General features: G+C 38.6%; 1 protein-coding gene across 2 annotated transcripts in view; it reads right to left on the minus strand.

Moving 5' to 3' along the window:
- Positions 1-4,432: 4,432 nt before the first annotated feature.
- FNTA (farnesyltransferase, CAAX box, alpha) overlaps positions 4,433-13,805 on the minus strand; it is a 30,264-nt gene continuing 20,891 nt past the window's right edge. For both annotated transcript variants that reach the window (XM_033415361.2, XM_012538784.3), the window contains 5 exons: positions 10,090-10,216; positions 8,327-8,475; positions 6,437-6,499; positions 5,350-5,521; positions 4,433-5,068 (listed from right to left, as the gene is read on the minus strand). In XM_033415361.2, coding sequence (XP_033271252.1) covers positions 4,946-5,068; positions 5,350-5,521; positions 6,437-6,499; positions 8,327-8,475; positions 10,090-10,216 — 634 coding nt within the window. In that variant the 3' untranslated portion in view covers positions 4,433-4,945. The remainder of the gene's footprint in view (positions 5,069-5,349; positions 5,522-6,436; positions 6,500-8,326; positions 8,476-10,089; positions 10,217-13,805) is intronic.

The raw sequence follows: 13,805 nt of genomic DNA on the forward strand, positions 1-13,805 counted from the left end.
TTCCACCTTAAAAAATTAGAGCATGTACTATATACTAGAAATTTGCTAAGAGAGATCACACACACACACAAGTGTGAGGTGAAGGATCTGGTCACTAATCTTAACGTGGTAGTCATTTCACAATATGTATCAAATCATCATACTGTATGTCTTAAGCTTACACAGTGTTACTTGTTGATTATATCACAATAATTGCTAGGCAAAAAAGCTAAAGTGGACCAAGTCAAGTAGAAGGAAAGAAATAAAATGTGAGAGAATTCAGTGAAGTTGAAAGTTCTATTATATATACTTTTTTGTTTTTAAAGCTTGTCGATACACACTGACTTGCCCATTAATGGGTTATAACCCAATTTGAAAAACATTGCCTTTTTTTTTTTTGAAAAACATTGCTTTTTATAACATAACTTCCAGAGGGAAAACTTCTGGACTCTCTTACTAATTTATAAGTTAATATCTGGGATATAACCAATTAAAAAATTGAGTTGAAGGCCTCACTAAAGGATGTAATTAATGAAATTTGTCCTCCTTTGTGAACCCTTCCTGACTCCATCAGGAAGATAATCCCTCCTGCTTCTGTGTTCCCAAATAGTACTTCTTCAACAAGCTAATAAACATTTTCAGGGTACTGAGGGGTATAGCATACTGTTGGTCTCTCTCAAAATTGGGATCCCTGAGGGCAGAGATCTTACTCTCTCCTCTAGCTCCAGATTTCCTTTATGTGGGTCCAAGCTAGTGCTATTTGCTATATTTGAGATTTTAAAATTTTAATTCATTAATAAAGCAATAAACCCATTACATGTTAACAAAAGTAACATTTTATGAAACTTATATTTTCCAAAAAACCAACCAGGAAAATGGCAGTTTTACATTTTTGCAAATCTCTTTCGTCTGACTTAATAGAAGATTTCCAGATTCTCCTATCTGCTTCTATATTCAATCTGTTGGAATATGGTGTTTTTGGTTGAAGTACATGAAGAAAATCCACTCATACACACAGATATATAGTCAGAAAGGGAGTATTTTAGGAGTCTTTTAAGAAGTTGTGGATATTCTCCAATACTACACCAAAATTCGACAAGTGGTGGTTTCTCAAAGGTTAGTTGCAGTGTGGAATCTGCAACTCTATCAATGTACTTTTTGTGTTCTGTTACATCTGGTAATGTGAATGGATTGTTTATGCATTCATGATAATATCATAGATGGGTCATTTGGAAAATATTGGTCCATTGAGCTATACGGATCCACCAATTGTGGATACATTTAACTATTTATTATTGATTCAATAATAATGAATTAATAATTCATTAATATCATCACTTTGATTTCATCAGAAGGTAGCGGGAAGCTGTCAAGCTGACTGTGGTAGATTAAAATTTTCCCTCAAAAGCTCAAATTTTATGATTGGCAATAAACACTCAGTTGTTCAAGTACAAATGGCATTCCAAGAAGAGTGGCCTGTTTGGGCCACAACTTACACAATTGCACAAATGCTTTTCTTCAAGACAACCAAGAAGTTTAGGCATACTTCCATTCAGTCACACAAAATACTGAAGAGACCATGAGTACTGTGAATAAAATATATAATTACTGATTCATCCAGTACATTGTTCAGTGAATGCATGGCAGTGAAGAAAACAATGAGTACTCAGTACCACTGCCTTGATTTGTGCTAAGGCACCAGCAGTTTGACCCACTGTTTATGCGCCAGCAGTGCAGATAGCAACACAGTGAAAGTATTATTGGATAAATAATTTTGAGCTAACAGCCCCTCCACAGACCACATTTTAATTGTTAGTCCAATGAAAAAAGTGCACTGCCAGGTCTCTGTATTCAGCTGCCCATCAGGAGATGACCCTCATTAGGATCATCAAAATAAGTCATTATACACTTGAATCATGGGGCCTCCTCACCTGATTCCATACTCACTAAGCAACCTTGTGATAAATGAATTGCCACCTAGTTAAACTTCAGGCAGAAAATGCTAAGTGGCTAGGCTGGTGCAATTGCTTGGTCCGCCTGTTACATTTCTCAGTGTAAATTAGTAAACTGCCATTATGCTTTTTATTAAAGTCTCTTACGAGCTTTGTTGAGTCAGCAGCCCTGAATCTAATCAATTTGGGTACACTGACAAGGTAGTTTCTGAGAGTAAATGCCATCTTATGAAAACCTTTCTGTACAATTTTTTTTCATGACACCTTTGAAATTGTCTACATAGGGATGACACTTTATGCAAATTTCAAATATAAATTCAGAGATTTTTGGAGTCTAAAAACAAAAACTGACATGTAAAATGTTAAATACCCACAAAGTATATTTTCTCCAGGAATTTTTTTTCACCATTATCCTAGTTATTTTGGGGTTTTTTGTTTGTTTTTAATCAGACCGGTCTTCCTTTTAATTAGTGTTTTTTTAAATTTATTGGAGTACAGTTGCTTTACAATGTTGTGTTAGTTTCTGCTGTACAGCAAAGTGAATCAGTTATACATATACATATATCCCCTCTTACATATATCCCCTCCTTTTTAGATTTCCTTCCCTTTTAGGTCACCACAGAGCACTGAGTAGTTCCCTGTGCTATATAGCAGGTTCTCATTAGTTACCTATTTTATACATAGTAGTGTATATATGTCAATCCCAACTCCCAATTCATCCCACCCCACCCATTCCCCCTTGGTATCCATGTTTGTTCTCTACATCTGTGTGTCTATTTCTGCTTTGCAAATAAGTTCATCTGTACCATTTTTCTAGATTCCACGTATAAGTGATATTATACGATATTTTTCTCTTTCTGACTTACTTCACTCTGTATGACAGTCTCTAGGTCCATCCACATCTCTGCAAATGGCACTATTTCGTTCCTTTTTATGGCTGAGTAATATTCCATTGTATATATGTGCCACATCTTCTTTATCCATTCCTCTGTTGGTGGACATTTAGGTTGCTTCCATGTCTTGGCTATTGTAAATAGTGCTGCAGTGAACATTGGGGTGCATGTGTCTTTTTGAATTATGATTTTCTCTGGATATATGCCTAGGAGTGGGATTGCTGGGTCATATGGTAGTTTCTCCAGGAATTATTAAAATACTGTTATTGGGAGTTCCCACAAACTGCACAGCATGGCCAGAAAAAAAAAAGTTTGTTTAAAAAAAATATTGTGGGAATTCCCTGGTGGTCCAGTGGCTAAGACTCTGTGCTCCTAATTCAGAAGGCCCGTGTTTGATCCCTGGTCAGGAAACTATATCCCGCATGCCACGACTAAGAGTTCGCGTGCTGCAGCTGAGGATCCCACACGCTGCAACTAAAGGTCCCACATGCTGCAATTAGGACGCAGTGCAGCCAAATACATAAATAAATATTTTAAAAAATATATCGTTATTTTCTGAATTCTTGAGATAACTGTTCTTTTTTTTTTTTTTGGTTTTTTTGCCACACCACGCAGCTTGTAGGATCTTACTTCCCTGATCAGGGATTGAACCCAGGCCCCTGAGTGAAAGGGCTGAGTCCTAACCACTGGACTGACAGGGAATTCCCCGTTCTACTCTATATAATTTCTTTAGTTATAGTCTGGTGCTTTGAACAGTGAACAAAAATTCTTTATTGGTAAGGTGAGATTTAATTATGTGCAGGTACACAGAAACTCGCTTGTTAACCTTCAACTCCTTTCTAGCAAGTCTTCCTGAAGCGTAGAGGCTGGAAAGCTATAAACTACATTTCCCAGATGCCTTTTTGCAGTTAAGGGTGTTCGATGTCCTTTAGGTTCTTTCCAATCAGATGCACTAAAGTGAGCCTTTACTTTGGAGCCACGTCCTGTGGGAAGGGAAGCAGGTGAGCCTGCGTGGAAGGTGGTGGAAGTGGACATGGAGCTGGCAGCCTCACTCAGCAGTTCCTGATCCCAGCACAGGCAACAGCAATGTGATGCTCCAGTTCTGCAGTGGGGTTTTGGGACATATTTCGGAAGATCGGGTAATTATTCTGTGAGCTACCTATATACCTCAATAAACCCTGTGAGTTTTAAACCACCTTGAGTGAATTTTGTTGCTTGTAGTCAAGAACTGACCACTTCACATTTTAATTACATTTCCTTTAACATAGTCATGTTTCTGGTTTCTTCAGTTTTATAGCAATATATCCTTCCTCAATTGTTTTTCTAAGCCAAGACAATGTCCCCTGTATATAGTTAAATGCTATTTAAAAAGTCCGGGGCTTCCCTGGTGGCGCAGTGGTTGGGAGTCCGCCTGCCAATGCAGGGGACACGGGTTCGTGCCCCGGTCCGGGAAGATACCACATGCCGCGGAGCGGCTGGGCCCGTGAGCCATGGCCGCTAAGCCTGTGCGTCTGGAGCCTGTGGTCCGCAACGGGAGAGGCCACAGCAGTAAGAGGCCCATGTACCGCAAAAAAAAAAAAAAAAAAAAAAGTCAAACCACTATGGCAATTGTTTTAGGATACAGCTATAATTTTATTACAAAACCATTCTTTTGGCATTAGTTGGTTACAGTGATAGCAAGATACTGTGAGTGTGGCAGAGCAGCTCTAATGTAACAACTGCACTCCCTGCTTTCTGAACTGAAATGTAAGTGACTCACATCCTTCACATACGCGTTGCCTGCAAACATTAACGCTGCAAATCCTGACACATACACCGTTTAGGGCAGTTGCTGCTAAGGGGTTACAGTGAATGCTGAAAGGCTACCAAGTTCCTCTGGGGACTTCCTGTTTCTCCTCCCTCCCCTGAATCACTCTGCTTAACAAGAATCAAATCACTCAGAACCAGTCTGAACAGCATTAGCACCCCAGGAGCATCACACTGGGTTCATGTTAAAAAGCAGTGCCCGTGTAATGTACGTTTCACACCACAGGCAAAGGGGATGATCGCTCTGGTTTTTAACTCCTGCGTTAGAGTCTCTTAGAAAAATAAAAGCATCCCATCAAGTTCTTCTAGATGGTGTTATTGCTGTACATTTGTAGGTGGGTCACTTTCTGTGCTGTGTTTGCTTTGAAGGGATCTTCCAATATATCTCCAATATTCCTTTCTTATAGTGTCCTTTTCTTTAGCTAGGATTTCACATAACTGAAAATGAACAACAAAAATTCATTAAAGGAAATGTGTAATTCAATCCCTAGGGCAAATGCATTTGGACTAGTACAGTTTCATTCAGGTCATGATCAAATGAGATACACAACTAGAGTCACATACTATGTGCACTAGTGATATGGGTGTCACCCTAAACAGCAGAATAGCCCTGCACGGAATTCTGAGTGGCTGTGTTGAAAGGGGCATGAATACTCGTGTCGCTGGGCAGACCCAGCTTTGAGACTCCAAGAAGAAATCGCTGAGTCCTGCCAGCTTACCTCTAATGCTTTATTAAGGATGTCCTCCTTGTTGTCACATTGGTTTTCTAGCATGTCTTCATAGATGTCCACGAGAAAGGCAATTAGGTAGGGGGAACTGTGACTTGGTTGTAAACCAAGTAATTGATTTAACAGGTTGGGATACTTGGAAAGACCACGATCCTGCAAAATCCTAAAAAAAAAAAAAAAAATTATTCCCAATTTTTAGAGGGAAGAACAAAAATAGTAGAAAGATCAAGAGAAAATGACCCCTGTAATATAAGCAAGAAAAGGAAACATTTTGAATGAGGTTGAAATGAAATGAAATTTTTAAATTAAATGTGAGCTTTATCATACATAATTAAGAGCTGGGTAAAATTAGCTAAAAAGAATAATGAAGTTTAAAAATAATCATTTGTAAGTCAAACTGCAACATACAAAATTAAAGGAAAAAAACTCCATTTTCTTAAAATTAAAAGTGAAGGAAAAAAACAGGAGAGACATTTCTGTGTCTTGAGATGGTTGTTCATCCCTTTAGCTCTCCAGATATTATAGGCCCCAACCTCTGACAGATCTCCAAATGTGACTGAGCTCCATGCTTTGTGCATTTTGGGCCTGTTTCCTTGGAGACCCTTAAGTTTGACAAGGAGCCGGGTGATGTCAGTGGCAAGAGAAACCTTGCTGATTTAAGGAGTGAGACTTGTAACAGGAGATCTCCGGAAATGACAACAGAAAGGGTGGCTATGTGTCTGTGCAATCTGTTTCTAAGTGATTTGTCTTGTCTTCCCGTGATCCTGAGCTGAACAGAAACTGGTGTGTGTGTTCCATTCTGTGACATAAAGACACCAGGATTCATAAATGCAGTTAAAATTGTGTCACTGTCTACTCATGGACTATTCTAAAAACTGTGCTGGTATGTGCCTGGGAGGTTAAGGAAAGGGTAGAAGGTACTGTTCTTAGGTGTTATCATAACGCTATTACACTTCTGCTCTTAGATCCAGAAAAATGGAAAATTCTTTAGTGTCCTTTTGGAATCTGATTATGGAACATATTCCAAGATGACTCATGTTAGCAGGTTAAAAAAAAAAAAGCAAAAACAACCTCTTACCCTTTCAAATAGTTCCAAGCACTTTCATTATGTGGTACTAGTTTGATCATTTCCAGAGTGTACCTGTAAGAAAAAGACCACAAATAAACATGTGTATAACTCTGCAAGAGCAGTGCAATAATGAGAAACAGTCTTCCTATGGTGGTGGCAGAGCCTGGACATGAGCTTTCACTTATCTCTGCTGGTGGACTTGGTACCTCCCTAGGTTATATCTGAATTAGAGACTCCCTCGTGGCTGCAATGGTCAATTCTTATTTACAAAGTAATACGAAGGCTCAGTTCACAAATGGAAAAGAAGTTAATGTTGGAGACTGCCCTCTGAAGGAGATGTCAGCTACAACAAGGAGACTGTCCTTTTTTCGCTGAAGCAATCTTGGGGAAAATGTCTAAGATCTACTTATGCCAGAAAAATCATTACTCATTGAAAAAGGAGAACTAAATAATCCTGGAAGCTATAATAAAAAAGAGACAAGCATGGAGATTATATAGAAAAAGAATAAAAATAAGAAACCAACAACAGCATATTTCTTATATTCCAAAACAAGAGTACCTGCAAACTATGATGTAATTCCATTCCAAATGGACGCTCCCTACTTTTCTCTTCCCCTTAACCAGATTATTAATTGTAATTTATATCCAGTTACAAAAAATTCCAAGGGAGTTACAGAACTTTGCTTCACTATACACTTGCTCAAATTAGTGACTGACTAAAGTTTAGTAATCTTAGTTTTGTTGCAGTGCTGTTTTAACAGCATTTTTTTTCACAGAAAGTAATAATAAACTCATTCAGTATTATGAAAATTATGAATATTATAAAGAAAGAAGCCTGGAGAAGAGAGTTAAGATAGGACACTAGATTGGAGACTGTGTGTGTGTGCTTTTTTAAAATTTAAATCACCGGAACCCTATATATAGAACAGATAAAATTAGAGCCAACTGCCCTGATCCAAGCAGAAGTAAGGGCAAGGGAGATGAGAGGCAGATGTACCATGAAATCAGCTCTTCCTAGGAGCTGTTGAAACAACTTTTATAATTAAAATATGACTATGATCTCATCAGGCTATAAAGATAATAAACATATTCAAATTTCAAACAAGACACTGAGACAAATTAGACAAAGTCAGAAAAGAGGTTTATGGATAGAATATAGAAATTCATGCCAATTCAGAAATTTCTAGATCTTATAACAGCATTTTGTATGCTACAGCAGTTTTCAACTGGGGGTGATTTGGGCTGGGGTGGGGTCTACTACTGAGATATAGGGCATAAAGGCTGAGAATGGAGCCACACATGCTGTAATGCACAGGACAACAAAGACTCATTGGCCCAAACCCTGCACTAGAGTAACATGGCATCTGGGGACTGTTATCTAAAATTTAATGAGATAGTTTTAAAATAAAGCTTCCTAGACACCATGAAATCTGAGTTCTTCTCAATCTACAGTAGCAACAATATTTTAAGAAACTTAAGCCTCTACAGTAGCAACAATATTTTAAGAAACTTAAGGCACTACAAAGTAAAGGTTTACTATACACCAGGGGCCCCCAACCCCCAGGCCGTGGACCACTCCCCATCGCTCACATTACCACCTGAACCATTCCCGCCACAGCCCCACCCCATCCCCGGTCCGTGAAAGAACTGTCTTCCACGAAACCAGTCCCTGGTGCCAAAAAGCTTGGGGACCGCTGCTATACACTATATTATTCGTAAATTTATCATTATAGGTTTCACCTAAGTATTCTGTCCTATTACTTCCATGAGGGTAGGACTGGGGCAATCTTGATCTTTGCTGTATCCCAACGCCTTTATGCCCTGTATCTCAGTAGTAACATGAGACATGGTAGGCACACAAATATTCTTTTAATGAGTGAACAAGCGAAGATTACTAACTGGACTTCTCTCTCCAATACAGCACGATCATTGTAGCCCATGGTGTTAGAAATTACGAAGTATCTTTGGTTCCAGACAGAGTTATTTCTCACATCCTCTTTGAGAAGTTGGTCTACATAATGCAGCTCATTATCCCAAAGTTTAAATTCCTAAAAGAAAATACAAAATAAAACATCCAATTAGAAATGTCCTATCATTTATTAACAACAAAAATAAATAAATAAAACTTCAGCAAAGCTAAGCAGGTAGAACTGAAGACATGGACTCATCACATATTTGGAGAGGGATGCTGAAGGTCAAGGAAATGGCGGGGCAAGACAAGTCATCAAAGACAGAGGAATGGCGATGAGGAAGGAAAAATGAGGAAGTGAGAGTGAACACCCAGAGTGGCTGTCATTCAGGAGCATCTTGTGGAAAACAATTTAGATACCAAGCAGCATGTTTTAACTTTGACCCAAGAACTACTCTAAAGAATTAAATCAAAAGAAAAAAAAAAAGAAAGCATATCTAACTAAATGCTTATGCATTGTTTACAGTAAAAATGTGGAAGGAAAAAACCAAACTCAGTGATAAGACAATGATTAACTGTACTATTGTATATTAATTTGATGTGATTTGACATTATTACATATATTAAGTAAAAGGGAAGTATTCAAAAATGCTAAAATACATGTAGATAAATATACAATTGGATTTAGATATAAATTTTTACATTACAAAGCTGTTTTAATTTAAAAAATTATGGAGAGAACTAACAAAGACAATTTGAAAAAGGAGTAAAAGGTCAAAACGTACAAATGCCACAAAAGTTGGGGATGTTAACTATGAAAAAGCTAACGGAGATACATTGCTTATTTGATACTAGCAAAAAACTAGAATTTCATAAAAAAAATACTAAATGTCTTTAGAAAATGTATTCCTTTAATCAAATTAGGAAAAGTTTAAATTTTTAAGCAATAAATATTTTGGTGAAATACTCTTGGTATAATGAACAGTGCAGAAAGTAGCAATCCCTGGAAAAAATTCACTGGACACAACACTACAATTGTTTGCTGGAATAAATAAAAATGCCCAGAGTGGGAGTTATAACTATTTTTTCTTTTTTTTTTAAAGATTTTTTTGATGTGGACCAATTTTTAAAAGTTGTCATTGAATTTGTTACAATATTGCTTCTGTTTTATGTTTTGTTTTTTGGCCCCAAGATATGGGGGATCTTAGCTCCCTGAACAGGATCGAACTTGCACCCCCTGCATTGTAAGGCAAAATCTTAACCAGTGAACCGCCAGGGAAGTCCCATAACTGTTTTCTTCTATTCAGGATTTAGCATAAAATTTTAACAAGTGGGCAGAAATAAAATATACAACAGTTACTGTAAAATCATATTTCAAAGTTTAAGCATGCAAAACCTTAATATGTAATATGTCCTTGTTAATTAAAACAACACAGCTGTATAAAAAATTTACAACTACTTTTTCTATTCAATTTGCTAGCAAATACATGACTCAAGTTCAATCCAAAAAGTATTTAAAAAGTCACTATTATTATTCTTTAATGTGAAGTTACTCACCAACATATCCAGAGATTATAAAGGTTAACCAACATGAAGGATGTCAGGTTTAATTAAGTATCTGAATAATTCTTAGTCATTATATATTGTTTGTAATGATCTACATGTGTGTTTAAGTATACTACAATTTAATAGTAATTAATTATTTAATTCAGTTAAAAAAATAAAAATCTGTAAAACACAAGAAAGGCAATACCTGAATAACCCATTGTCGATGTTGCCAGGCGTGATAATTCTTTGCATCCTGATTAAGAATATCAGCAATAAACTCAAGCTCCTGAGATGGGTCTCTCAGCCATTCCACCAGCACTCGCCTATGATGCCTAAAGTCGAGAGAAGAAGTTTCGTGTTAATTTACCCCAAAACGAAAGTATCCGCTGCATGTGTTAGGTGATGTGGAGGGACACTCAAGAAACAGCAATTTATCTCTAATTCTCAAGACTCTACTAGAAAGAAAAGGTACTACAGAATAAACACTATGAGAAAAAATTTCAGAACACTAAGTAACAGCTGAGAAACATAAAACAGTGATTTGCACGTAAAATGAAACCAGATAATAAGAGCTTAAAGAAGGTTTATCTCAAGCTAAATCTGAAAGTACAGTAATCTCTTGACAACCACAATACGTGTGAAAGAATTTTTCAACATGCCCAGATGTCACAATGAGATTATGGGAAATGTGATACTATTTTATCAAGTATGGAAGCCCCTCTGGTTATCAACATGCTGTCAGTTTTCCTTAAGTCCTAAGTGCCACCATTCAAGCAACTTCTTATTCCACCAGTTTGTGGGCAGAATGGAATTCACTTCTTCTCTGGCAAGTAGCTATGACAAGTTGCAAGTCTGTCGAAAGAGGAGTTTCTGTACCAGGAAAATACTTCTAAGAGTTCTCTACCGGGTTCTATTTTTATAATTTTCTTTAGCTGAAATATTTATAAAAATCTATTAGTGAAAATGTTCTAAAATTCACTGTGGTGATGGCTGCACATATATACCCCTTAAATGGGTAAATAGTACGATATGTGAATTATATCTCAGTGAAGCTGTTTTTTAAAAAAACCCATTAGTACTCATTATACTAAAAGTGCGCAGGGATGATGGGGGAAAGGGGAAAGATTTAATGCTTAATGGGTGACCTATTCTACATGCATGGAAAATTTAAAAATTCATCTTAGAGAATATTAAGGCAAGAAACTACCAAGAGGAAGATCCTAGAGGGAACGGTTTCCAAATAATTTAAGAAGTCTTCCAAGTCAGTGAGCACAGTAATAATTTATTTTTCCAGGTTACTGGTAAATTCTATAATTCAAGAAAAACTTAAGAATTAGGTCCTCCAGTGTGTCAAAATGACTTCTCAGAAAAAAATACTAAGAAGCTCTCTCTGATGTTCTATGATTTAAAGAGTATTAATTAAATACAGGGGTTTGATCTTACAGCATAAGTTTTCATAGTGAATTTAATAAAAAGTGACGTGGCATACAGGATTTGCATTACTTGTACTATACTAGTTATGATAGCAACTAGCGGAGTGGGCAATTTAAAATGTACCGTAATTAAAAACTGCTAGGTTTCCAACAGCAACTGCTCTGGGTTTCTTTTTTTCTTTTTAAATTTTTAAAATTTTATTTATTTTTGGTTGTGTTGGGTCTTCATTGCTGCACACGGGCTTTCTCTAGGTGCGGCGAGCGGGGTCTACTCTTCGTTCCAGTGCGTGGGCTTCTCATTGCAGTGGCTTCTCTTGTTGCGGAGCACGGGCTCTAGGCATGTGGGCTTCAGTAGTTGCAGCACGTGGGCTCAGTAGTTGTGGCATACAGGCTCTAGAGCGCAGGCTCAGCTGCTGTGGTGCACGGGCTTAGCTGCTCCGTGGCATGTGGGATCTTCCCGGACCAGGGCTCGAACCTGTGTCTTCTGTATTGGCAGGTGGATTCTTATCCACTGAGCCACCAGGGAAGCCCACTCTGGATGTCTTGTATTTTGTTTTTCATAACGATAGGTGACAACGTGTTAATGACAGTATCTGCAGCGTCCAGAAAAAGAAGCTACTTCTCTTCAGCAAAAACTAGATGTAATCAAATGCTGAGAATGCTTGTGATGTCTGGATTTTTTTTTTCTTTTAAGATAAAATGGTACATAGTTTATATATCTCTTCAAGTACTTTTCTGGATTTTTTTTTGGCCACAACACACAGCTTGTGGGATCTCAGTTCCCCGACCAGGTACTGAACCTGGGCCACGGCAGTGGAAGCGCTGAATCCTAACCACTAGACCACCAGGGAACTCCCTTCTGGAGCTACAACCTCCAAATATTTATATAAAAGCACCTTAATTCCGAAGAGTCAATGCCTTTTAAATGAGGGACTGAAACTCTCTAGCTAATCACTTTTGTCAATAAAACAGCTCTTTCATAAGGCAATTTCTCAGGAATGCAACCATCATGCACTTACAAAGAAAGAAGCTACACAGGTAAAGTTGTTTAAAATTCTACAAATGGAAATCCACAACAGCTAGCACTTCCATGCTTTGCCAAATGTTCAGTTACTCACTGTCAGATCTATTATGTTCTAATTCTTTGAAAATTAAGTATCTACTTATGGTTTGTACTCCTTAACGACCGTATTTGATCATGCAGATTATTATTAGCCAACTGGGCCAGAGAGCAGTTCACTCTCCGCATGTGTCCACAGCTGGGGAGCTGTTCCTTCTCCTAAGGCTAACCTATGTGTTGGATCTCTTCCCAACTCCAAGCAAGCCGTTGCTCTATCCCCCTTTTCTCCAGAATTCTCACCTTCTCTCTTTCTAGTAACTCTCCCCACACCATGAAGTCCTTGCCACTTTGGAAAAACAAAACCCAAAGACACAGCCCTGACTAGCTGCTTGCTCCGTCTTCTCTCTCATCAGCGATTCAAGCACTGCTCCGTGGCTCATTTCCTCTTCCCACCCCTGCCCTGCCCCGCCCCTGGTGGGAGGACTGCTCGTGCCAAGACCAGTCACTGGCAACTGCCTAACTTAAAAATCCCATGGGTCATCTCTAGCCCTTGCTCTCCTCGACCTCTCAGCAGCAGCTGATACTGCCATCCACCCCTTTCTTCTTGAAACTCTCCCTTCTCTTGGTTTCTGTGAGGACACTAGCTTCTGGTTTCCTTCCTCAGTCGTCCTGGACCACCTCTCCGCCTCTCTGACACTGATGCTCACCAGTGTTCTGTCCCCAACCTTCTCTAATTCTCCTTGAGCATCCTCATCCAGAGCTGTGACTGCCACTCCAGAGAAGCATTTTTCAGTCACTTACTGGACAACTGGACAACTTTACACAGGTTTTCCATAAGCACATCAAGTTCTACTTTTCTAGTGCTGAATCCACCCTCCTTTCGCAAAAATGTGCTGCTTTGTTTCCCAAAATTCCCCAAGTGGTCAGCACCACCATTCACCCAATGGTCAAGCCAAAAATACAGACATCATTCTTCTCTGTCACTCCCCTGATAAGTTTACCTTCAAAGCCTGTTGCTTCTGCCTCCAAAACCTCTCTCACATCTACCCTTCTCTCTCCCATACCCTACCACACTCTCCCCTGGCTCCCACACTGCCAATGGCCCACCAGAACTGTGAGCCTGTTCCGCTATCCTCCACCCTGCTGTCAGGGTAAAGCTCCTGAGACACAAATCTAATCATACTACTTCCTTAATTAAAATTTGTCAGGAGGTCTCCACTGCAGCTAAGATCAATCCCCAAACCCTTACCAACGTTCATAAGGCCCTTTATGATCTCGTCCTAGGGCCCCCAAATGTACTCTAATCACATGGAATTACATGCAGTTCCCAGAGTGCACCAAGCTCTTTCATGCCTCTTCTCCCCGGAATATTCTCTTTGCCTCAGCAGTCTTTCTTCTCAGAAATCATCCTTAAATCTCAGGCATAAA

The sequence above is a fragment of the Orcinus orca genome, chromosome 21 (assembly GCF_937001465.1).
Source record: "Orcinus orca chromosome 21, mOrcOrc1.1, whole genome shotgun sequence".
Lineage (NCBI taxonomy): Eukaryota > Metazoa > Chordata > Mammalia > Artiodactyla > Delphinidae > Orcinus > Orcinus orca.